Raw genomic sequence first — 27,019 nt, forward strand, 5'->3', positions numbered from 1 at the left:
TCCACCAGTGACATCATCGATGGGAAATCCAGGCTAATAGAAACTGCAGGTTTTCTACTCCTCCTTGTAGATCAGTTATTTTAACCGAATGTTCCCCCAAGCATAGGGATCCTATATGCTTCATGTGGCTAAGCTTAGCCCTGGTATCAGAGTGTGGGTGATGGTGATGCATGCTGACATGCCTGGCTGATGTCACTGGTCCATGCTGACTTCTCCTGCCTGGAGGAGGGCACCAGGATGACTGTGAATGACGGGCTGTCTTTGGGCTCCACCACTATCTTGAAATCCAGGTGCTCCATGTCTTGGCCCATCTTGTCTGATTTGGCTAAGAGGCAAACACACACATATGGTTCAGTTGTAATTTATACAAATACAAAGGAACATATTTATTTTTACAAAATGACTCTTGCGACAATATAAAATGTATTTTTATGAAAATAGCAAAAATAGCAGATCACAACGTGTCCTAGAGATGTGTTGTGAATGTGACTCGTGAGCCTGTAGGTCAGCTATTTTTACTATTTCTGATCAAGTATAAACAATGGCTTACGGTAAGTCAGTGGTTCCCAAACTGTTGTGCATGCGCGAGCACCTTCTAGGGGGTTTGCGACATTAAAAGGCTAATGGTGGTGCTATTGTTTTATTTTAAATATTTTAACATATTATGCCAATATATGGCAAGTATATGCAGAATATAGTCTGAATGCTGCATATATTTAATTATGCCATATTCAGGTTCATATATGTGCACATATGTATATAGGAAATACAGCTTATGCAATTTATATTTCCATGTGGGGGGGGGGGGGGGGGGGGGTGCATCAGCTATAGGTCGGGAGGTAACAGGGGGCGCATGGCCAAAAAGGTTTGGGAACCGCTGGCTTAAGTGATTAAAACTAGGAAAATACTTTTTTATCCCAATATTACAGTAACCAAAGAGGATATCTAGTTTCATATCAAGATACTTATATAATATCAGTAACATTTGTTAGTACAAATGTATTCAAAAATTAATCTGGTATGCTATATTGCTGGTAAATCACTGCATATAAAAAGCGGATTCATTTGATGAAATTGTTTTAGTTACTGTAACTGCTATCCAACTATATATTTATTTACATTTTATCCTATCAATCACTTCTGTATGTAATCCTTTTCCCCCTAGTGGTGTGCACATTTTGGAACACCCTCAGTAAGGAAGTGGTCCCACATTTGGTGGGACCCAGACTTAGAAAAATACATTATGAATTAACAACGTAAATAAAATTAGTGAAAATAGCAGATCTACAAGCTCACAGATCGACTATTTTCACAATTGCTTCCTTTTTTCTCCAGCATTTTGTTGTTTTTGAAAATTGTAAATCTTTTGAAATAACAATTTGTAATTCTTTGTAGGAAACAAGGGTAAATAACGGGATATTTTCTCCTAAAACCCCATAAAGAATCGTCCACAACCGTCCTACACAAATGTGCCCCGACCCAGTGTTTGGGAAACACTGCAGCATGGGATATAATATCAATAAATAACAGCACAGAAATATCATCATACATTATACACCACATTGCATGTTGCTACTGTACATTATAAATAAAACACTGAGGAACTCACACTCATCATCTGTTCCCTCAGGGTCCTCCATAAGAGTGCAGTCTATAAGGGAAACCACTCCATTCTGACAAGAACACATGGTATGCATTTAGTACTCTCACCGCTGAGTTTATCCAGCCTCCTGTACAAAAGTGCAGTGTATTTAACGGTCTGGAGCAGTGGTTCTCAAACATTTTCATATGAAAGTGCCACAATTTTTGTATTTTTCCAGTTTTTCATGTGTCTATGAGGTGACAGTACTTCATTAGACACCCTGGAGTCGTTTTTATGTGCAATGATGTATTCCCTTTGTATTTATAGGGTTTCTTCCTGGAGTCAAACGGGCCAATGAAATAAACAGCAATACTGTATAGTGACATCACATTATCAGCCCCTCCCCTAACCCCTCCCCCTTTATCATACAACTACAGCTGTGGGTGCGGCTTCAGTTCAGGTGGATCACCACCCATCACCACCCACCAGGCAAACCAGGCATACTTAATGAACTGGTGGGCGTGTCCACATAAAAACAACATTTTAACTAATACTGTACACTTATTTAACAATAAGACCTGATGATCATGTTTTAGGGTGGAAAAAAATCACGGCACTCCATCTTGAAGGTAACCCAAATGATATGCATATATGGCTGTGAACACCCGATTGAGTGCCAGGCATGCGAATAAGAGAAACTTCATCAAGATTTGTCGAGATTTAAACTTATTATTTTTTGTTGTTGTTGAAAATAGTAGATCTACTGTAAAAAACACAAAAGTGTGAGATTGGGTCGTTTCAAAGAGCCAACTGTCTTTTTGCTCTGGGCCCTGTTGAACCTTGGTGGACCCCACTTTGAGAACCACTGGTCTGGAGTACACTTGTGTGTGGCAGTTAATGGGCAGTGCTTCAAAACAGTGGTCCATGCCACCGTCACATTTTATTATTATTTAATTTTTACATTTTGAATCAAGAAATGTACTTTAAATGTACAAGTGTACAGCGTGTGCCTATTTGTGCATCAAGTGCCAGCAAGTGCAGCTACTGGTTACACAGAACCGTGACCTCGATCTCCAACCCTGTTGCGTTTATCACCTGGCAGATAATCCATTGGCTTTCACTTTAACAATCACTGAGGCTCCAGCATTAGGGTTTTGAAAAGCTTCACAGCAGCTCAAGTGCAAGCTCAAGAGCTCAGGCCCACCTTGGTGAGATGGAGCTTTCCCCCAGAGCCCCGGGTGCAGATGATTAAATGCTTGGAGAAGAGGAAGCACTGCCTTTCTCCTTCTTTCTTAAGAGACAGAGAGCCTAGTCGCCCACGGGTGACCTTGCCCTTCTCACTCATTGGCACCTGGATGAGAGATCCTGTGTGTGGAATGGAATGGAATGTGCGTGCGTGTGTGTGCACGTGTGTGTGTGTGTGTGTGTGTGTGTGTGTGTGTGTGTGTGTGTGTGTGTGTGTGTGTGTGTGTGAGAGAGAGAGAGAGAAATAGAGAGTAGAGGGAGAGGGAACAGAATGTAATGCATATAGATTAAAATAGAGAGGGAGAGGGGGAGATAAATTACCAAGCAGGAGAAAGAGAGACATAATTTATGTTGTGACTATAAGCCTTCCTTAATGTATTAATTAATGGTGCTAGAATAGCTGAAGTTCAGCAGCAGGACCACACCTCCGATGCAGCTACCTCCACCCCCCATCAAGCCACCTCCAATCGGGTCACCTCCACCTGTGCATATAAAGCCCATCCAACCCCTGGTTTTCGCTTTCGTCGTCCCACCCCCCCACCCTAATTCTCATCCTACTCCCTCTAACGCCGATGGCCCGTCGTGGGCCATCACCCTGCTGTCGTATTCATAACCATGCCCTTCCTTCCTGTTTTCAATAAATGGTTAAATGTTTCCATTGGTGGTGTGGTCCTTGATAGTGAAATTAACATTCACATGGAAAGATTATGATGAACTACAAAGGGTAAAAGAACCACCCATTTTTCTTTGGCTTTTCCTGTCCGTCAATGACTGACATTTACATTCCCCGACTCATCAACCTACACCTCGGTAGAGCGTAATTCCACTCAGAAATTAAAGATATAGCCCACTGCTAAGTACTGCTGTCGTCCTCGGGGGTGGACAGACCAACATGTCTTTTCAAATCTAAAGCATTTTACCACAAGAACACACGGATCATGCGCTCATACGGTACATTTAAGGGTCGGGAAACCTGTCGCTGTCGTGATTTGGGATCTGTGGCTCCATTTGCCAGAAACCACAGGTGCGATTACCTTGTCTTACGAACGTCTGGCTGGTGTCGAGGAGAATTTCGCAGCCTTCGACGATCATGCGCTCTATAGCCAGGTTCTTCCTGATGTTCTCCGTCTCGCTGACCTCGTCGTGCATGATTCTACGGGGAGGGGGTTAGGGTTAGGATCCTAAAACATTATTAAAAAAGACTCCTAAGACTACTACATAGTGCAGATTGTATATTCCTTTCTATGGGGAGGAGGTAATTTGATTACTCTTGTTTGACCACTGGGATGGTATGATCTATAGAGTTCTAAATCCCACCAGAACCCAATACCGCTTTCGGGCTGGGCCTACATTTCATGCAAATTAGTCGGGCCGGGCTGAGCCTCGGGTTCTGTTAAAAATAAATAAATAATAATAATAATAATAATAAAAAATAATCAACTGCCCCTAGCGGCCTAACGGTAAGGCAGACGGAAATGGAAGTAGATGTGTTATGCAGCTTAAATTGAACTTTACTCAGGTAGGCCTATCTAGTTTGTCGCCCTGTGGCCTTCCTAGCCTTATTAAAGAAAAACGGGCGACAATGGTCAAAACCCAATCGGTCATTATCGGATATGTGACTTTGAGGAAATTAAGCCCATAAGGTCACCTTTTCGGGTTTTCAGGGCCTAAAAGTATGTTAATTGTTCGGGCCAGACTGAGCCTCGAGCTGGCCCAGTACGGCCCAGTGAGGGCGGCGGGCCTTCATTTTCAGGCCCGTTGAGAACTCTAGAATGATCATTGCAAATGCATGAGAGACAAATAGTGTGCAGGAAGGAAGTATTTGGTCTTGATTTCATTACGGCGCATATAGCATGTGTTGCCGAAAATAACCAATCTACAAGTTCAAAACGCATCGCAGAGCAATGCGTTCTGAACTTGTTGATTTTCGGTGCACACAACCAACTACTCGGGGCTTAAGGACAGCTTGCTTGTTTTTGTGCTCTTTGGTTTTTCCCGGTGTTGGACCGGCTGTACCTGGAGAGCTCCTCCAGCTTGGACTTGGCATACTCCAGACTGTTCCTCTCTACGTGTTCGTGGGGCGTGTGGGCCAGCAGCTCGTGGAGAGTGAGAATGTAACGGGGGATCTGGAGAGACAGAAGAGATAGCAGCACAGGAGTCACGCACGCACGCACGCACGCACGCACGCACGCACGCACGCACGCACGCACACACACATATAGAAATACATGTATAATGCATTCATGAAGACTTGCATGGCATACTGTACTATATTGTACACTGTAGGGGATACTGCACAAACACACTTGCGCGCGCGCACACACACACACACACACACACACACACACACACACACACACACACACACACACACACACACACACACACAGACACACACAGTCACACACACATGATGTGCATGTGCACTCACGCACGCACATGCGCACGCACACACGATGTGGATATACACACACCCACACCCACACAAACATAAACACAGACACACGCACGCACGCACGCACGCACACACACACACACACACACACACACACACACACACACACACACACACACACACACACACAGACCATGGGGAGTGCTATGTACAGTCATCAGCAAAAATGTATCATCAACACAGCAGAGTAGAGAGTAGACCCCAGCAGAGCACAGACTGCAATGAAACTGCATGCCTTGCCAAAATACAAACAACTGCTTTTTGTGGATATTGTCGCTGCCGGGCAGAAACCTAGTATTTCCAAAATGTTGTTGTTTTTCTTCCGTACATGAATGCCCTATTTTATACTTCTTGGTATTGTGTCGCACAAAATCTGATCTAAACGCACAGTGATGTGACGAGTTCTGAGCTTGTAGATCTGTTATTGTCGCCATTTTTTAAATGGCCAAAATAGGGATACCAGGTTGAAAGTCTGCCTGTGGGTTTTATAAATATTTAAACAATAAAAAGCATTTTATTTTATACAAAAGTCAGGTTGTGCCCTCCTGGGGGGGCTATATTAGGCCACTGTGAAAATTTTAACAAATACTGTACACTTTTTTGAAAGAATTATACCTAACAATATGATCATGTTGTTTTCAAAAAGTGTACAATATTTGTTAAAATCATGCTTTTACGTGGACACGCCCACCAGTTCATTAAGTATGCCTGGTGTGCCAACTATGATTGTTTATAGGATGTTGTGTACTGTTGTTTTGTCTGTTTTTGTCTGCCTTTTATTTTTCAACTTTTACTGATCTTGTATTTAAGGTTTGTTTGTCTTGTTTTCGGTTGTCCTTTTTCTTTGGGGTGAAAATTCAATGTGTTTACTCTTTTATGTCATACTTGTGGGGTTTATTTAAGAGAAGCTGTCAATGCCACCATTTATTATTTTTCAAACTCAGTATTTAAATAATGCTTCTGTGAAAAAAACCAATAAAAAAACTATAAAACAAAGTATGCCTGGTGTGCCTGGTGGGTGGTGATCCACCTGAACTGAAGCCGCACCCACAGCTGTAGTTGTATGATAAAGGGGGAGGGGTTAGGGGAGGGGCTGATAGTGTGGTGTCACTATATTAATGTTTATTTAATTGGCCCGTTTGACTGTCAAGGGTTCTATTCAGCCTCGAGGAAGAAACCCTAAATACAAAGTTAATACTCCATTGCACATAAAAATGACTCCAGGGTGTCTAATGAAGTACTATCACCTCATAGACACATGAAAAACTGGAAAAATAAAAAGATTGTGGCACTCCATCTTTAAATAATAAATATACTGAATCCATTTTGGAAAAGAATGTTTACACCTTCGTTGGCCGCACAAAAGAACGTCTCAGGATCGGTGAATTTTGAGCCAAATGTTTGGGGTCCAACTAACGGCAGCAGCCAGCAGAGATGGATAGCACTAACCTGGAACATGGGGTAGGTTAGGAAGGTCTCCACTAACCTGGAACATGGGGTAGGTTAGGAAGGTCTCCAGGGTCCTTTCCTCACAGTCAGGCTTGGCCTCGTATGTCTTCAACAGCTTGTCAAAGTCCCGGTTCTGCTTGCAGTGGGCCAGGATCTGCAGACTGTACTGGTGGTTCCGCACAAACTCCTGGTAGATGTTCAGCATGGGCAGCAGAATGTCAAACAGGTCCGCTGTGAAGGGAAAGAGCCCATGATGAAATATACTACTACTATATACTACACCATTATTTTACCTTTGAGAGTGGAAAACTGTCGGCTACAGGTACATCTTTACCCTTCCAGATTTAAAATGACACTCTTTTTTACAGTGCAGTCAGGAATGATTGCTGCTTACCCAAGACTAATGTTGGCCAGCTGGCTATTCTTGCTTTTAGGCCCTGGTAAAATATCTGATGCAAAAACATGATCGTTTCACTGAAAAAAAGAAAGAGAAAATGGGCATAAATAAATATTAGTGAATATTCAGATGCCTCAAGCCTCACATGACCTCACACAAACAGCTCATTACACAATGAATGTAGCCGTGAGATAGTTAACATCATTTCTCATGCAAGTCTTACATAATCCACCAGACTTATTTATCCATTAACCACAACGTTTTCAAAGAATTTCAACATTTTATAATAAAAATAAAATCATAATATAAATGGTTCATTTATATAGCGCCTTTATAATGATTGTGCATTACATTCACCCATTCACACGCACATTCATACACCAACGGTGGAGGAAAACATGCAAAGCACCAACCTGCTCATTGGGAGCAATTAGGGGTTCAAGATATTCCTCAAGGACACTTTGACATTGACTCTGGGAGGGAGCCTGGGATCGAACTAGGAACTTTCCAGTTCCCAGTTCCCAGTTCCCAAGCGGCCACTCTACCTCCTGATCCACTGCCACTCTGGCATAAAAACTATATAAAATAACTAAAACAGCCTATCTGCTTGTATTGTCTAGTTTCTTTCTACAAAATGTACTACAAAATATATAAGGCTTAAGCTGTAATATGTGATTTAGAATCAGCCTCTCAGTCTGAATGGATTAAGTTACATGGAACACATGGTTCCGCAAGCTAGTGTCTACTGCTGAGTATTTTTTATTTATTTGTATTCTCGTGTGATGTACTGTCTTACCTTGTGGGCCACGAGCCTGTAATAAAGTTTATACTATAACGGAGAGTTCTTTGCTGAAGGTAATATACTGCATTTCGCTCTCAAGTTCACGGAGGCACCTGTTGAGAAATATGCTGCTGACGTCGTCGTGGGTGATGGGGGGCTTCTTGGAGCTGGCCGCCATGCGGAGCGGCCTCAGGAAGTTGTTGACCAGGATGTGGAGCTGTTGCACGTACTCTGCCTCCGAGTCCACCATGCTGAACACCACCTGGTTCCTCTTCCGCATGCTCTCGGCATGTGGCGAGCGAATGTAGTCCTGGATGATGGTCTTCCACTTCCTCCTGCAGATCCAGCCTCGCAGGAAGCTCTGCACCTGGGTGGGTGGATAAGGGTTTATAATGATGAGGCCACATTCTTATCATGACTCCGGAATATTCATATTATTTAGCATAACAGTATGTAAATAATGTTGATTTATGTTAAACTAAAGGACCATACGGGTGTCAATACATGTCATGTCTATTCACAGCTGAAACATACTGTAGCTGTAGACTACTTACCTGTTAAGGACCACTTTTCAACCTATCTTCATATAATTGGGTCATGATAAAATACCACAATTTTCTTTTTTTTGCGTTTAATGTTTGTGTTGGCACCATTTGTTTATTAAATTGACTGCCAAGATTGTCTATACATCCCATCCAATCCAACGCTTCACTGTCAAAGACATCTATAGACGTCCTATGGTCTTTTCAGTGGTTTATGATAAATCGCGCTCTTTGCCAACAACTGAATGGTTCTAGGATAACAACAGAAATGAACCGGAAGTGAAGTTTTCACAAAATATCTTCCCTTACAGGGATCCCTGGCACAAAATATTTCCGAATTGGGGTCCGCGGCCAAATATGTATCAATTTGGAGGCCCTTAAAATGAAAATGTTAGAGATCTCCTTACTTTTTTGATCTTCTTGATTTCTGAGTCATCGTCACTGGGAGCTGCTGTAGGGCTGGCATGGATCTTCTCGTTGTCTTTGAGCAACCCAGCAATCTGCCGTGTACACATCCACAAAACGGACCCTGTCATTCACACACCTCATGTCTCCTTGCCAGCACGTCAGCACAGTGACTGAGACGACAAACACCATTTGGGGCCTGTCAACACTGTCACAGCACTGAAATGTGCACAGTCAAATCCTGATTGTTAATTTGACACTGACAGTGTGAAAATTGACCGGCACTGGTCAATTTTCACGTTGAATACACTCAGGGCTTTTCTGTGTGAGGCTGACAACATTACTACTGTCTGCTTGTTTGATATCTCTGCATCAATGTTTATTCACACTGGTCATAAATGTAATCTCACCATGTGCCATGTAAACACCGGAACAAGAGCATGGAACAGGCTTGAACTGTTTGAAGCTAAAGTGTCTCCATTTACTTTGTTTAGCGTGTGAGAGTTAATTATCTTTGCGTTTTGCAGGAGAGAGAGGCAGCATAAAGCCCCGTTCATGCATATTCAGAGCACAATTTCATTTCAAGCGTCACATTTGCACATTAAAGTAAAATGACTATTTGATCTGAAGAATACAGCGGGGGAACATCGCTGAATTGGAGGGCTTGTTCGGAAAGCAGAGGTAAAGTGGAGCATGACGGCTCCTACAGCACAACAGCAATCATACAGGATGGAGCTCCATCATATCTCTCTTCTCATTCACACACATCCACATACAGTACGAGACAAATATGAAGACAATAAGCAGAACAATTCACCTGATTCCCCGCAGGTTCATTGGGCTGTTGGCATGCAGACCAAAGCACAGGAAACACTAACCACTTTCTTTCGCCAAAGATCTCTGCGGGGCATGAGGCCTTGTCTTTTTGGAGGTGGATCAAAATTGTGCATGTTGTACAAAAATGTGTTTGCTGTACACATTCAGACAGTGCTCCAAACAGAGTATAATCCTGTGTGTTAAAGGAGTAATTCAACCGATGTTTTTATTTTTTTAATTCATGCAGTACCCATACCCAACAAAATTAAGTGTTACTCTTATGTACCTGTACACAAGATGTAAGAATAAAGTACAACCTTGAATGAAGCCGTGCAGATAATCTTTTCCTAAGCCAATAATTTCAGGAGGAAGACATCCCCTCCACTTTTGCGCAAAATTACGCAGATTGTCCGTGTTTTAGCGGATTTCACTGCAAAACACTGCCAACACAGCAAAACACATGCAGCCACAGCAAAGCCAGCCATCCTTATACCTTATACTTATGATTGTGTGAGCTGTAGAAAAACTGCGGCTTGCGGGCACAAGCAGCAGTGTCTGCAGCCTGCAGCCTGTTTACTGCATATTCTTAATTATTATTCTACATGCTGAGACATCAGGCATGATCGTCCTCTTCTTACCATTGATGATTGACAACATAGGCTATTCAACTGTTCACTCTTTGATTTCAATAGTTTGAAAAAAGTTCCCCAAGATCCAGGCTCCAGTTCAGCTGTTTCCCTTACGTATTCCCATTGTGCTGTATTCCCATTAGTGTGCGTTGTCATGACAACGCAGAGCGTTTGTCAGGAAGTAAGTATAGCCTATGACAAAACTTACAGTCAAAGGGTTTTATTCCTGTACAAATAAAAAATAATGAAAATAAAAAATAAACTAATCAAATAAACAAAGCAAGCAATTGACTACTAATATGACTGTCTATGTATTGTTTGGGGACAGGTCGATTTTTAAAAAGTGTACCCCTGAAGAAAATGTATGTACCCTGGTATAAGATGCCAAATGCTATCTGACTGAATGCGTGCCTGCATTCAGCCGCCGGTAAAGAAATTATTGGCTTAGGAATGTGAAAAAAAACAAAGAAATCTCCATGATTTCAATGCTTCATGGGCTGTGTAATTGCTAGAAAATAGGCAATTATTTGGGGTGAATTACTAGTTTAATGTAAGTCTGAGAGTGTACAAATGGAACCAAATGGACCTATTTGTTACCCTTTGTACACTCTCAGAGGTATAATTAACACTTATGATTTAACAGTGTAGTAGTGTGTTGAGTAACTTACGGTAATGTCGCTTTGACGGGCCTACACACTGCCAACATGTGCAGGATCAATAAAGAACTTTGAACAAAACGTTGTAGAGCATTAGGGTTCTCAAAGTGTGGTCTGGGAACCCTCAGGGCTCCTTGAGAGGGTTCATCTAAATGAGTTAATATAGCATCAAAGCCAGTTTAACCAGTTTAACCCCTACAGTATATAAGGGGTCTCTTGCATAAAATCTTTTGGGTCCACGGCCAAATAAATTAATTTGGGGGACCTTAACATGATGACGTTTGAGAACCACTGCTGTAGAGCGTAATATAATCAGTATAAATGAATATAGTGATTAGTTTATATAGTGATTATAGTAATTATTTATTGATTATAGTGATTATATATTAATTATATTAATATAGGGATTAGTGAATATTACCTCTGATTTGAGCCTCTCAATCTCTATTTCCCCATCTTCTATCTGTTGTCGAAGTTGCTTAGCGACTGTTTTCTCTGTCTCCACAATCTGAAGTAGATGTAGATACTTCTGCGTGAGACTCTCGTGCTCATTGGCCAAGTTCCTGTAACTGTCGCCAGCCACGCACGCACGCACGCACGCACGCACGCACGCACGCACGCACGCACGCACGCACGCACGCACGCACGCACACACACACACACACACACACACACACACACACACACACACACACACACACACAATTATCTGTCTGTATGTGTTCTGACCATTATTATTTTGATTACACTGTCATGCTCGTTTGAGGACAGGTAGAGACATGTGTTTGAGAATGTTGCTGAAGGTTATCTTGTCAGCTGACACCCAAATCAAAGAAACCATACAGCGTGTATTTAATTATTTGATATCTCCAACAGTAAACGCACTGCGACGCTACAATGGAAGCATAATTCTGACGGCCCACGGTGGGATGGACAAGTTAGGGTATCAAGTTTATGTTATTTTGTCATCTGACGCCCAAACCATACAGTGTATTTAATTATTTTATATCTACAATGGTATGTCTCCACAGTGAGGCTGGGAAATGTAGCCTAGCAGCCTACTACTATAGCCTACTAGCCTACTGGTAGGCAGGAAAATGGCAACCAGAATAACCCGTTCTGAGCGAAACTCCTCCCTATTGGTAAAGAGTGACAAATAAAAAAATGCCTGATCCGGAAGTGGGCTTTAGAGTGACAAACGTTACATGTTTTCTGCCCCCTCATTGGTAGAACTCTTCTTTCAATTGCTCTGCACAGATCCAACCGCTATGCCTTTAAACTCAAGGACTTGCGGGAGTGCCTTCTGTCGAGACATTCCAATAATGGGCATATATAGTGACGACATCAGGGATCTCCATATATAGACTAAAGGACAGATGCAGAGATCTCGATATATGGGAATAAAAGGGACAGGTACACAGACCGGACTCTGACAAAGCTGCCCCCGACACTATAACTCAGACATATTGGTCGGATGGGCGCTGCAAGTTGAGGACTCTACTAATCTAAATCTAAGTAACCTTTTTTTTTTTATTAGGCATTTTTGTAAGACAATTTCAGATTTAGACAATGATAGACATAAGTGTAAAACAAAAAAACAGACAAACAAAACAGACAACAGGACAGACACTCTTGCTCTCAAACTTCCAACAGTAAGTTAGACATTCTTTTTTAAATAATAAAAAATAAAATAAAGAAAAAACACTCAGTTCCTTTTCTTTCAGTTCCTTTTCTTTCTTTCCAATTTTCTATTGTGCTATCTATTGTGTAGGAGGGGTTAGCGTGCACCTATTAAAATATTCAATGAAGGGTTGCCATGTCTGGTAGAACCTATCTTCACTCCCTCTCAATTCAAATTTAATCTTTTCCAATTGTAAGTAATGCATAACATCCTTCATAAGTGAAGTGTGAGTTGGAACCTGTGCTTGTTTCCAATTCAACAGTATCAGTCTGCGAGCCAGTAGAGTCACATATTTTACCATGTTATATTGGAAAGTAGACAGTTTGACCCCGGGCCCTGTGACTCCCATAATTGCTGTTAGTGGATCCGGGTCAAAAGGTCTTTCAACAATGTCTGACAGTGATTTAAATATACTTTGCCAATATGATCTTAGTTTTGTGCAATGCCAGAACATATGAGCTAGAGTGGCCGGCGACTGGCCACATCTGTCGCAGGCTGGATTCACATTTGGATACATTCTGTTGAGTTTTTCCTTTGACAAATGTAATCTGTGTAATATTTTAAACTGTATAAGACCATGCCTGGCACATACTGAAGAAGAGTGCACAAACTTTTGAGATGTAACTAAGTAACCTTTTAACCACCAGTTTGTATGTATGTGTTAATCATCATATTTTCAGCTTACAGTACCTGGCATGTGAGATTGCTGCCACCCATTCGTCACAGTCCTTTACGTCCTCTGTGCGTAATTCAAGTGCCTTCTGGTTGTCGTGAGTGAAGCTGACTGTGAAATAGTACTGAAAAACACAATGAGGAAAATGTCACACAGATAATCACCATTGTTAATGTATGCATTTCTAACCCTGTACACTCTCTAACACTCAGGGTTTTACTTATGTTATTGGCAAGGGCATACACCATCAACCTGCACATAATAAGTGCCCTGTGTTTATAATACCTTATAGTAACCAAGACATGTGTACCATATATGGAGTCTACTTAAGTGACTCAAGTGCTTTTGACTACACAGTAAAATCCATATGAGATAAAATAACACTGATGGTTTTACTTTGTACATGTTTATGTCCCTCACAGGAGGCATAGAAGTACACAAAGTAAACAAAGTAGAAATGCAAATTTGGAACTGAAGACTGAAGAAGAGGAGGAATTCTACAAAGTAGGGTGACATTGATATCACGATGAGGACAAAATCAGTTGAGCTGTTCCTGAGAGCAATTTCCATTAAAGCACCCATATGATATGAAAGCTTGATTGTTCAAAATTGATTATTTGTGGTGATAGAAAACACACATGGGAGCCCCAAAAACACAAAAGAAATTGAAAAAGTTGAATTTAATGTTATAGGTCCTTTAAGCCCAAACCCGTTGCAAGGAATTGCATGGCGACCCATTGGTGTGGGTGGCCGGGCCATTGAATTAAACCAGTTGAATCACTTGGGTCAACTTGGGTCGACGTGCAACAGGACATCACACTGCTGGGACGAATGCTAAAACGTTGGTGTGGTTTGGGCTTTAAATTACAACTCAGGATTTCAGGACCAGATAAGAGGAGGAATCCAGTGGTGGAAAGTAACTAACTGCATTTACCTTTAAAGACGGGAACCCATTTTTGGGTTCTTGTTGCTACAGTATGTATAGCAACATAATCTTTTTGTAATTTTTGAATAAATATTTTTATATTTTATATATAAAATTCTCATTTTTCAGAAAACAATTTTGAGGTAGGCTATTTGCACTTTACTTGAGTATTCCCAATTTCGAATACTTTTACTTCTACTTCACTACATCTCGTATCTAAATATTTTACTTTTACTCCACTACAATTATTTGAAAACTTTAGTTACTAGTTACTTTTGATTAGGATTAGATTTTTAGATTTCAGCCATTTGAAAATAGCTGATTCACAAGCTGCACAATGAGTAGTGATGCAATGCATTGTGACATCTAGATCTGCTATTTCCAAAAGATTTTGAAAACTTGTGAAATGGGACAGTACATTTTAATGTCAATACATTTGTACTCTAACTCAAGTACATTTTGAATTCTGGACTTTTACTTGTAGCAGAGTATTTCCACATTGCCTCCCCTTCCCCAGTTCCTGGGATGCTCTGGTTCCCATGAGGAAATAACACAACCCAGATGAAAGCTGGAGGCATGGCCGAATTACATAACATGTGCAATACCTGTTACCTAGCAACTCCACTGGCGTGAACAGATATATACTGTAGGCTCATTTTAGTTTCTCGCCTCACTCACAGATAGGTGTCTGTATGTTGTGTGTAATTCCCTGCCCCAACTAGTTATTTATTATTATGTTTTTTCGTAGTTATAGATAGTATAGATTGTGTTGTTCCACAGCTTGATAAGACCCAAAGCCTCGCTGTGTTGAATTTGATGGTATGTTGTGCTGTCTGTCTGTCTGTCTGTCTGTCTGTCTGTCTGTCTGTCTGCCTGCCTGCCTGCCTGATTTTAAAACCTAACTAAATATAACTAACTTGCAGAAAAAAGGGGTAAGTTGAGGTGATCAGGGGTGGTTGAATGTTGGTCAGAGGCAGTCTGACGAGACACAGCTACGTGAACCAAACCCCTATGTTTGTTTAGAGGTCAGGGGAGGAGGCTGAAGTGCTAAGCTAAGCTCTACAAAAATCCACTCTGCTTTTGTGTGTGCTCCTAGGAATGGAGAGGAGACTATTCATTTACTGTATTGTACATTTGTCAGAGAGCTGCTGACTCAACTTGGACACAGCATGCAATCTGCTGCTGCAGATGGTCAGGGGGGAAGGGGGGACTATTTATTTTTGTCTTTTGTTCAACCATAACGGTAGCCTACCTGGTCTTCAGGTCTTGTGAGATCAGCACATATAAATACACAAATACATTTTTGACTAATAATGTATTGAATCAATCAATCAAACCAAAGTCAGAGCAACATGGAATCAACTTTGCTCACAGCACGTACAGTCGAGACTGTTGCCTGTCTGTCTTGGAGGGCATATGTTAGTCCGACGTACCAATAGTCCAACATAAGTGGCCGGTTAAGACACATATGTGGCCGGCTAAGACTCACCCATGGCTCCGACATACAGTAGCCTACTTGGCCGGTTAAGACTCACCCTCATCCACACAATAATTTTCTCTGCTTAGCGAAAATTTCCAGGAGCTGATAACACCCCAACTGGGGGCATACTCCCTGACCCCGTTACTTCTAGCTTAACCTACTGTAACATCGTGTCACAGCCCCCTGTAGATTGGCCTACTAGTATAGAGCGCCGCAGTCCCTCCCCCTTTCAGAAAAACGAGTGGCCCAGGAAATGAAAACCCCATGCATTTTCCCATCGGCACTTCTAATATAATTTATTTAAAGACGGTTACGCCGCGGACAAAGCCAACTCGGATCGTGACAATGAACACAATGTTTTGGGCCGATCAAATAATTTATAAGACGAAAAACAAAACAAATAGTGTTGTCTCCTGACTTTCTTTTCTTCTTACTAATGATTTGATCGGACCAAAACATTGTGTTCATTGTCATGATTTGTCACGATCCGAGTTGGCTTTGTCCGCGGCGTAACCGTCTTTAAATAAATTATATTAGAAGTGCCGATGGGAGAATGCATGGGGTTTTCATTTCCTGGGCCACTCGTTTTTCTGAAAGGGGGAGGGACTGCGGCGCTCTATAGGGCCTGTGTGTATTCCTGTAGGACTAGGTCTTTGCTTCCCACAGGTCCTGAGGAATTGCCAATCAGTGCATTGGGAGCACCTGGCCAGTGTGCTCTATAAAGGGCTGGGAGTTGGCTGGCCTCACTCTATCTCTCCTTCCATGAGAGCAGCAGCATGTGTTTGCACCATTCAACAACCCACACTACATTTACCACACATCCACTCACTTACACTACTGATTAACACACCCCACTTAGTATTTTAGTATTGTTTGATGCAAGTTGTTTAAGTTGTAAATAAATATTGGTTTGTGCACTTTTAAACAGCCGTGTGTCTTCCTCCTTTGTTATGGCCCAAGAGCCAGGTCATAACATGGGGGCTCGTCCAGGATATAATGTAGCACCACATCCCTTTTACTTTGATGGCGGCCTGTGGCATTGTGGCACTCTCACTGTCATTTTAATCCAGGACATTAAATGAGGGATTAGTGGTTTGGTGAGGCGGTTTAAGGCTTCTTAATTTTAAAGGATAAATCCACCCTGATTCGCAGGCCAAAAAACTGCTTCTGCACTGCACTTATGGGTTGACACTTTCAAGCAGGTTGCACTTCCAGTTCTGAGCACAGAATGGCAAGCATCATTGATGTCACAGCCGGTGTTGTGCCATTGCTTGGTTTAACCACTTTCGACCTCGCAACTCTATTTTGAGCATGCCATAGATGTTCAAAAATACAGTAAATAGCCAATCTACAAACTGACAATGCATCTTGTGTTGTGTTTGAGACTGTAGACCAGTTCTCAAACTGAATTCCAAGGAAACTCAGAGTTTCCGTTAGGGGGCTCTAAATTGATCTGTACAAATCTGTAACTCTGACAGTATACAAATGGATCCTAACGGGTCCATTTGGTTCCATTGGTTCCATTTGTATACTGTCAGAGTTAAGGGGGGTCCTTGAAATGTAAAAGTTTGAGGAAGAACCATTGTCGTATGTAGACGATACCATCATATGGCGAAGTATAAGGACAGGATAGGCTGTGCAGAGTTCTGCCACCCGACTTTAAAAAATATATATTAAAAACAAAATGTACAAAACAAAAAATAAAAGGACCCATAAACATTTGCCCGTGAGTGACCCACAAAATGGGTCCTGACCCAATGATTGGGAACCAGTGGTCTAAACCCTCAACATGTGTTAAAGGTCCGTATAAGGTAACCTCTCATCCCTATACTGTAGGCAAGGCATTGACCGAAATGACATGATCAATCAATTGCGTTCCGGCTCGGATCAATGGAATTAACTAAGCATACTTTTATCAGTAGGCCTATCACAATGAAAACTCATCTCTCCAACGTTGTAAACAAAAAAATCACACCCGTGTGAACTGAGTGGTGCAATCCTCCCCCCTCCCCCCCCCCACCTCTCCCTCTCTCTCTCTCTCTCTCTCTCTCATTAGCAGGCAGCAGGCACAGCACTACCCCTCTCTCTGTTTATGGCGCCCCTACTGGTATTAATAAGTAACATACTGGTGCTCATAACCATTGACCACTGATACATAGGTGTACACGGGTACACGGACATTGCTGGTTGTAGGAGTGGTTGCACCACTCAAAAATCCCATGACGTATTTTTACATACACGTTTTAACCCATTCAGTACGGGAACCTCTTTTGGTGTTTTAAGCATTATGTTATACTTTAGCTATAGTGAAAAATAGCAGATCTACAAGCTCATAGCGCGACACTGAGTGCTGCGGTACGAGCTTGTAGATCTGCTATTTTCTTTTTATCGTGAAAATGTGGGGGGTCCGCACGTAATTCCGACAGAGCATTAGTCCGATATGTGGGAACCGCTCGAACATGCGCTGCTCCTGTGCTTGCGGTTATGGTTAGGTTAGGGTTTGAGGTAGGTTGTCGTTTGTCGGACCAATGACTATAGTCTGAACTATACTGCACTCAAAATGTGATGCAAATCTTTGAATTGAATTCATTAATTAATTAAATATATCAGAGCAGAAAGCAGAGAACGTTTTAATTCAAATATTTTCTCCTGGGAGAAACATATATAGGTTTTTCAAAAAACCTGATATAGAAGTTTTTTTTTTTAGAATCGGCCTCAGGTCTAAATGGGTTAATATTAATGTTATATTTTCATTAAAATCTATAGTGTTTTGCCAATTATTTGGGGGTAACGTCCACACGGGCTGCGAGTGGCCCACAGGTTAGAAATCACTGCTCAATTCTTTGGCGCCTGTCGACCTATACACCTAATCATTATTCATGGCTGGCTACTCTTCCATCTTCACATTCATTAGCTATTCATCCTCCTGTCAAAGAAAATCTATTTCCGTCCAGGGAACCATGCATGTTGTTGTAGTTTTCTTGCTCTTTTTAGCTACTTGAACCCCAGCATGCCTATTCTGGGGGGAACATTCGGCAAAAATAGCAGATCTAAAAGCTCAGAACGCGACGCAACATACCACATTTTGAAGAGATTTGGGGTAGTAGACTACAGCATACCCAAGGATGTTTCACTAAAGACTAAAGATTAAAGATTAAAGATTACCAAGGATTAAAGTAGTTAAGGGGGAATACCACTCATTTATAACATTGAACTATGTCATTAATATACCTTAGAGTTGTGGAAATAATGAAAAACAGCCCCCCCCCCCCTTCCGTTTAGGCTAGAAATAGAGGTCTAGAATTTGGGGTCATGTGATCAGTGACATCACGTCAGTCTCTGCAGGCCAAGAGTACATCAATGTGATGTCACTAATCACATGAACCAAGTTCTAGACCTCCAGTTCTAGACTAAACAGAAAGTATATATTTCCAAACCAGTAAGACGCGCAAACGCGGGAAGCGAACGCAGCTCGTACATCGTCCATATATGGGCACAAGTTGGACCACGCCATCACAGTCATGTCACCATGACTCAGCCATAACCATATAAGGAGTCCCCAAAGCAGCTCCATATATGGGCACAAAAGCGTGACACACGGACGGACACACAGACAGGATCTGCTAGGTCTCATAGTAAGTGCTCACTCATTCGCAATCACTGCGTTCGCAACAACAACTAGTTATGTTAACACCCCGAACGCCCGGGGTTATTTAATCCATTAAATCATAGCGCTCAGGGATTTATGGCAGCGGAGCACATTTAGCGACGGGCCGGATGTTAGCCCGGATGTGGCTGAAGTAGCTTGATGTAGGCAAAACACTCTCGAGGCGATCGACAACAACGTGAGGTATGATTAATTCTATGGAAGGGCCATTTTAATGAAGCCTGAACTACTCAGGCAGGTCACTGCAATGATTTTACAATATAAATTGGGCTCCCAGAGATAGAAATGCCATTAAATGTGGCCATAGCCTAATGCATGTCAAACTGGGGGTGCTTCAGCTAGAGCTGTAAACATCTTCACTTAGATAAACCTTGGCACTTGGCATATCTTTTCAAATGGGGGTTAACCACTGCATTAGGGAACTATGATGTAGGCAGTAGGCTACAATAAAAGCAATCAGTAAAACCTTAAAATTACCTAAAACAGACAGCACCCAGTGTGCTAGTGACCGGTGCAACTGTTAATCAAACTTTGATTCAAACAACGATTTTAATTGATTATACACAATACTTGGTAATTGATCATTTCATAAAATAATCGATTAATAATCAATCTCTATTTTGGGCATGCCATTATAGATTTTACGTTATATAAAATAGACGAATAGTTAAAATAGCCAATCTAAAGGTGTCCCATTGTGAGCTTGTGCCTTGTATATCTTCTAACGGGCTCTATGCACACGTGCCATTTTGGAAACAACTTGGGCCCATTCAGTTCCCTACTTCCTTCACAGGTGTTACCAATGATACTAATGAAGGCTCTGTTCCATTCTGGTCAAACAGGGGCAGGGTGCTCCTATTGTGCATGTTGGCTCACTGGAAACACTCTGCTGCATGGGTCTCAAAGTGTCCTTGAGTGGTTTCCAAATGGCCCTATACAGGTTTGTAGCTCTGAGAGTTATGGGGAAGTAAAAAGTAAAAAGTTTGAGAACCTCAACCACTGTACACTAAGATCATCTGTAACACCTGTGAAGGAAGTAGGAAGGGTTATTCTGTGTGCATAGAGCCCATTTCAACACTGTCATGAGACAAAGTATAAAATAGAGCTTGAGTGATTAATCAATTCGTTTATATACAATCGTGCTTCTCAATTATTTTTCACTTCATTATTTAAGTGAAAAAGTAATAGAATATAATAGGTTGTCTGGTTAAATGTCTAAAAACCCAGGGGAGATGTGACACTATACTGCTCTCCACAGTTACCCCTCCCTTCCAACCATTTTTAGGATGCAAATAAGGGTTGCCATAGGAACTGTGGTCTCAAATGCATAATCATTTGCACACATTTGCAAACTACAATTGAGAATAAACACAATAGGGCTAGAATATAAAAGATCTGTTACGTATACTTCAATAACGTAACTGGTAGCCTACAGAGCCCCTAAAGGGACATGTTGAAGTTATCTATACTGTTATGTAACTCAAGGTTTTTCCTGAATTAAGCCCTTCTGAACGCCAAAGCACAGGCTACTGACATATAGGTCTGTCACAATGATTACATAATCGCCTAATTACAATTAATAATCGCAAAAAAATTGCAGAATTGTCATAATCTTTACCATGTTGAAAACTGTTCATATACTGTACATTTTCAAACATCAATGTGACACATTGTAAGCTTGAAGATCGTCTATTTCTGCTATTTAAATAAAATTACTATCTCTATCAATAGGCAGAAAAAGGACCCCCCCAAAATATATGTATATGAGAAAGTAATTATGTCTGCATGTAATTTTTTTATATATTGAAAGCCAAACAGAAATGTGTAGGCTATCCTGTATGTTCCAAGATTCAATTCCACACCCAGGCACACCAGATCCTGGGGACTATAGCATTCTTGCTAAATCCGGTGTATTTACACAGCATTAATTGTATATAGACAATATATGTATAGAAGATTCTGTGAAAACAAGATCTACAAGCTCACTGCAGCGTGTTGCAATGTGACGTGTTGTGAGCTTGTAGATTGGTTATTTTCGGCAGAGAGATTTGTTGGTGTCTAGCTACATACTAGCAGACCTAGACCGATTCACAGAGGGGTGCCCTGCGGGCGCGGCCATTACTGAGGTGTAATCCATGGAGCAGGTGCTCCGTAGGCCAGGTGTAGCTAATCAGTGCTGTTGCGCTTAATGGTACACCTCAGTAAACCCAGGAAACCCTCTGTGAATCGGTCTATAGAGCCCTGGGGGTCCCCGGTCAACTGGTTTAAATGGTTATGGTTAACAAGCTCATCAACGTCTCTGCTTCCAACAATGCTCTTCCTCTTTGTTGCATCATTGCATGTGATGAAAACAGAAAATGTATTGTCGTCGCCGTACAGTAAATGCATCACCATTGCAGTGCATTCCTGTGCAGAAGGATGATGATGTAACATCCACGACACAATGAGAATCTTACTTAGAATTATATTTCTATCTGTGATATCATGGAGGGTTTATTTTTTATGCACATGGGTCAAAGTAAACAGGTGTGGTGGATGGGTTTGCATGTTGTGGACAAACTTCTGAGGACGCCAAAAATAGCAGATCTACGAGCTCACAGCACTAGGGTGCGTGCTGATTAGAGGGAATGAAAAAAGAGTGCACCAGTGGACCATTTGACTATAAGTATAGAGGTTTTAAGTGGTCTTTTTTTAAATGCATTGGGAGAGTATGACATTTTAACCAGTGTATGGTATTCTGCTTTGTCAGCACAGGGGCAGCTGTTCACAGGATGAGCCCACGCTCATGTTGGACTGTAGCTCTGGTCCATATAGCTTGAATGCCGTTGCATTTAGAGTTATGTTACCGATGACTTCCGGGGCTCGCATAAATGCAGACCAGCCTCTCATCTTTAGCGTAAATAAAAAGAACGTTTTTGCTCTCACCAATACAAAGGCGGGTTGTGTCATTAGAAAGCCTACTTTCCTTAGTGGAAGCACTCTGAACCTCCCACCACACGTATAAACGGTACTTTTTGGCCAAACAGGGATTATTATTTCACTGAGAAAAAAAATAATACTTTTAGTTACTCTACTGTGCCCTCTATCGATAATCGATATTGCCCATATTTACGTTTTATACGTGTGGTGGGGGGGTCAGAGTGCTTCCACTAAGGAAAGTAGGCTTTCTAATGACACAACCCGCCTTTGTATTAGTGAGAAGACCCCATCGAGAGGCTGGTCTGCATTTGTGCGAGCCCCGGAAGTCATCAGTAACATAGCTCTAACTGCAACGGCATTAGAGCTATGGACCAGAGCTAGTTGGACTGCAGCCCTGCCCACAACAAGCTGCAACATGTTTGACCGCAGCCCTGTTAATTTTTTTTATTTAAAGGTGATGAGTTATGAGCTCGTAGATCTGACCACAAATGTTGTGCGACACTCTTATGACAAAAGAATGCTTCAACAACGAATGAAAACAAAAAAACTTGAATTATGCTGTAGGCATGTATCGCTTGTATGATTCTAATCTATTATCTGGTAGTCTGTTGTGGCCTATAGCAATTGCAGTGTAAATGAAAACTCTACCACCCTGAATAATTTCAGACATCTTGCCAAAGATTTGCACTGATTTCGCATCTGATCACTGGAAAAGTCGCTGTTTTAGTTCATTGGTGAAATTCAACAATTTCTCAAGGTGCATGGCGACTGACAAATTCTTAATAGCATGTTTTACTCCAAAAAGGATATAACTTATCCTCTCTAAAAGTTCAGAGATGATGGCCTGATAGAACCAAAATGTTAGAACAAATCACTGCAGTTAACATGACATTATTATTATGAAAAATAATAATAATAATAATAATAATAATAAGGGTAATAATAATAATAATAATATTTTTGGAATTAAATACAAAAAAATATGATCTTGATTTCTAAACCAAAGCAAAAACTGCATTGCTATTGATGTAGTGGTACCGTATGTGATACCTATAGGTGTTAATAACGTTGCCTAATAGTTAATAGAATACCATGCGGGGATTATATAACAGCAATGTGTTAGGCCTAATACACCAATGTGGACTGAATCTCAGCCTATATATATTCCGCTGCTGGATTTTTAGGTCACCGTGCGCAACAGCCCGAACAATATGCAGAGAAAATCTAAACATTTTCGCAGTTCAAATTGCGTGCATTTTTACATTGAGGATTATTAGGCTATAGGCAATAGTCAGAACAGAAGCCTATATGTTGTGTAGCCTATGTTATAATAGCGTCATGATCTATCATCAATGACATAAAACATTAAACAATATAGGCTCGTGCGCGCTCGTGTGTGCGCGTGCGTGTGCGTGTGTGTGTGTGTGTGTGTGTGTGTGTGTGTGTGCGCGCGCACGCGTGTTCGTGTGTGCCCGCGCTAGTGTGTGTGTGTGTGTGTGTGTGTGTGTGTGTGTGTGTGTGTGTGTGTGTGTGTGTGTGTGTGTGTGTGTGTGTGTGTGGGGAGAGAGAGAGAGAGAGAGAGAGGGGGGGGGGAGGGAGGGAGAGGGACAGCGAGCGAGAGAGCTCTATTCCTACCTGCTTTTCTAAACCCTCCTTGGCTGACAGTGAAGGTTTTGGTGACGGCGCTCTGTCACACATGCATCCCTCCAACAGGTACAGACCTGACGGTCTGGAGCTCGACTCGTTCTCAAAATAAAACAGCATGTTTTGTAATAAAGCAAACCACTTTGAGTGCCATTTTGTGTTGTCTGAGCTCTTTTTGCTCAAGCCTCCTCGCCTCGTAGCATCCTTCTTGGCCAAGAGCCCCAGGTAGGTGACATGAGCATCATTGAGTCGTATTCCCTTCTGCATTTTGATGAAGACGACTTTGGACGGCGACAGACAGACGGTCCTCACATCTTTTCAACCCGTCCCTGTAATAATAATAATAAAAATAAATAAAAAATAAAACATATGTTGACTTTGTGAATGCGGACCTCTCTCTTGCAGCAGCAGCAGACTGGTCCACTCTGTCCGACGCATTCACCGTGTTGGCATTAAGTAAAAAAAAGAAGAGGGGAAACAAAACGAAGAGCATAAATCCGTCATCCTAAATATTTAGCCATAACTACTCCGCACGGTTTCAATTCAAAGTCCACATGGAAAAACAACGGTGCAGACGGAAGAGTATAAGAGGCAAAACAGCGCAGGGAGAGACGGCAAGTGTCCGTCCGAGGTTTGTCCTTTTCTCACGTGAAATCTCCAGAATCCAGGCGGCTTCCTGCTGAGCTCGGCAGGCTGTGTGGAGTCACGTGTTCTATGCTGGGGAATAAGCACATTTCAGGACCCTGGACAGCGACAATACAACAAGATACACTCCGATTTACAAATGGATGCATTTTTTATCGAGGATCTTGTGACTTTAGTATTATGCTAGTCCATTTTAGCTATACCAGTTCTAACACTCTTAACTAACTGTGAAATATGGAGATAGCCTAGTGGTAGTTTATCATTTTGGAATAAAACGTAATTTTGACCTGCTGGTAAAAGACACATTATATACCTACTTGATCCTTGCACACACTTCCAGGCACTTAAGTACTTAAGCAAATGACTGCTGAATTAATACGTCTATTCTTTGATTAGACTGCTGAATTAATACAGCTAATTTTTGATCATCATTATTATTATTATTACAATTTTACTCTTGCCTGTAAAGTAACCTTGAATCTTGAACCTACAAGACAATGACATAATATATATATTGACATTTTATTTAAAGGAAAGCTCCTTGAGATGCATCATCTTGTTTTAGAGGGGGTCCTCAAATGTAGGTGTTTGAATTTAGGTGACCATGCATCACCCCTGTCACCAAACAATATAGCTTTAAGAGGTAAATGGAAAGTTGTATTGAAATTTCAACCTTTCTTATGATGATTTACCTATACTAACCAACTTTACTGTATATTTAGCTATTTTTTTTTAATATAAAGAAGTATAAAGAAGAAGAAGAAGAAGAAGAAGAAGAAGAAATGAACATATGGCAATACAAACTAAACTATCTACTGTTTGGATTGGTAATGGTTCCAAATATGTGTATTTATTTTATTGTTACACTGTAGTACTGTAGTAAAGCATTGTTGCATTTTCGAATGGCACTGTTCTTTTCCACTAGTATTTTACTAGCTAATTATAGTCATTACTGCTGACAGAACAACATCACCTTGCATTGACTGATGATGTGTAGTGCATGGTCAAAGGTTGTGCCCTGGGGATCCTATTATAGATACAGAAAGCCTATTTGAACCACGCCTGCATTATCTTTACCATATTGAGGGCAGCAGCAGTGGCAATGGTGAAATATGAATAAAAGCAATAGCAAGTCTTGGCTATAGGAATGTTAATGCCAATGACTGCCACATTTTTAATCCAAAACAGTCACCACCACAGGGGCCAGCATGGTTGAAGACAGACTGCTGGTTACTTTTAAAGGTATAGTATGAGAGATGAGATGAGATATACTTTATTAATCCCCGAAGAGAAAATGAGACATTACAGCAACTACTGGACAAATAGAAAAACAACAGACACAGGTGGACAAAAACACACACGACCAGGGCCATCATATAGGACAGTATGCATTGGGGGAGACATAGTTCTTATGCATTAGTATTGTAGAGTCTGATGGCAGTTGGCATAAAGAGAGTCTGTACTGCTCCATATGCATCCTCAGGGGGAAGGTGAGCCTTCGGCTGAAGGTGCTAAGCACCTATCCTGCCAACGTTCGGAAACTGTCAATTCTACAGAATTGTTTGAAGCACAACAGCTCCATGCAGGATTATAAAACAGATGTCAGGAATTACAAATCAGTTATATAATACTGTAAAGATATATAGGAAAAAAACATATGACCTGCATTAATGTATGTTCTTTGGCTTAGTTTCTTCAAAGCAATGGGAAACTTTAAAAACAAAAAGTAGAATACATCTTGATTCTTGAGTGAAGTAGAAATGTGTCTTTCCTCTATCTTGAGCAGCATACTGTATAGTTCTTCTGCGGATGACCGAATATTCAACAGCGTTGCGTGGACTCCTTTCTTCACTTCATGTGCAATGGCATACCCAGTAATAAGCAGGAAGTAGGCCTATAAACAGGAAGTAGGCCTATAAGCAGTATTATGTATTCAAATTGTGTCAGACCACCGAATAATGTTATAAACCACTCTGGCACAAGAAAAACAAAAAAAACATCAAGTCACTGAAATTCACCTGGGTGCAGGTGAGGTGTTTAGCTTTGCCCAGAAAACTTCTCTCAGAAAGTTGAACATTCCCCCCAAGTTGTGGAAACATGACCATATAATTTGAATGTACAGCAAATTACCAGTTGTGTGCAAGCTGTGGTGACGTGCATGCAATGTAATCTTAATCAACACATCATGTTGTGAGCTTGTAGATCTGCTATTTGTAAAAGATTTGTATATGTCTTGAAAAATTGTGAAATGGGACATGTTTTAATGCCAACACCTTCATACTTTTTTTTTAATGTTTTTTTGTGTGGCTTTTGTCAGACAGTATAGGCTGACAGGAAATGGGGAGAGAGATGGGGGGGGTGACATGCAGTAACGACCGTCGGGATCGGGAGTCAAGCCCGCGGCACACTGCCAGGCTAGATTACCAGC

The 27,019-nt window shown here is 41.4% G+C and overlaps 1 protein-coding gene across 1 annotated transcript in view; it reads right to left on the reverse strand.

The window, feature by feature from the left end:
* Positions 1 to 24,213, reverse strand: part of rasgrf1 (Ras protein specific guanine nucleotide releasing factor 1) — a gene marked incomplete at both ends in the record, with an annotated part of 31,559 nt that extends 7,346 nt beyond the window's left edge. The window contains 12 exons of the mRNA XM_080761016.1: positions 183 to 325; positions 1,610 to 1,673; positions 2,787 to 2,947; positions 3,862 to 3,980; positions 4,844 to 4,953; positions 6,769 to 6,962; positions 7,126 to 7,205; positions 8,023 to 8,276; positions 8,859 to 8,951; positions 11,379 to 11,526; positions 13,329 to 13,435; positions 23,938 to 24,213. Of these exons, the coding sequence (XP_080617142.1) occupies positions 183 to 325; positions 1,610 to 1,673; positions 2,787 to 2,947; positions 3,862 to 3,980; positions 4,844 to 4,953; positions 6,769 to 6,962; positions 7,126 to 7,205; positions 8,023 to 8,276; positions 8,859 to 8,951; positions 11,379 to 11,526; positions 13,329 to 13,435; positions 23,938 to 24,213 (1,749 nt within the window). The remainder of the gene's footprint in view (positions 1 to 182; positions 326 to 1,609; positions 1,674 to 2,786; positions 2,948 to 3,861; positions 3,981 to 4,843; positions 4,954 to 6,768; positions 6,963 to 7,125; positions 7,206 to 8,022; positions 8,277 to 8,858; positions 8,952 to 11,378; positions 11,527 to 13,328; positions 13,436 to 23,937) is intronic.
* Positions 24,214 to 27,019: the final 2,806 nt, after the last annotated feature.

Source organism: Protomyctophum bolini, assembly GCF_963924005.1.
Source record: "Protomyctophum bolini genome assembly, chromosome: 4".
NCBI lineage: Eukaryota > Metazoa > Chordata > Actinopteri > Myctophiformes > Myctophidae > Protomyctophum > Protomyctophum bolini.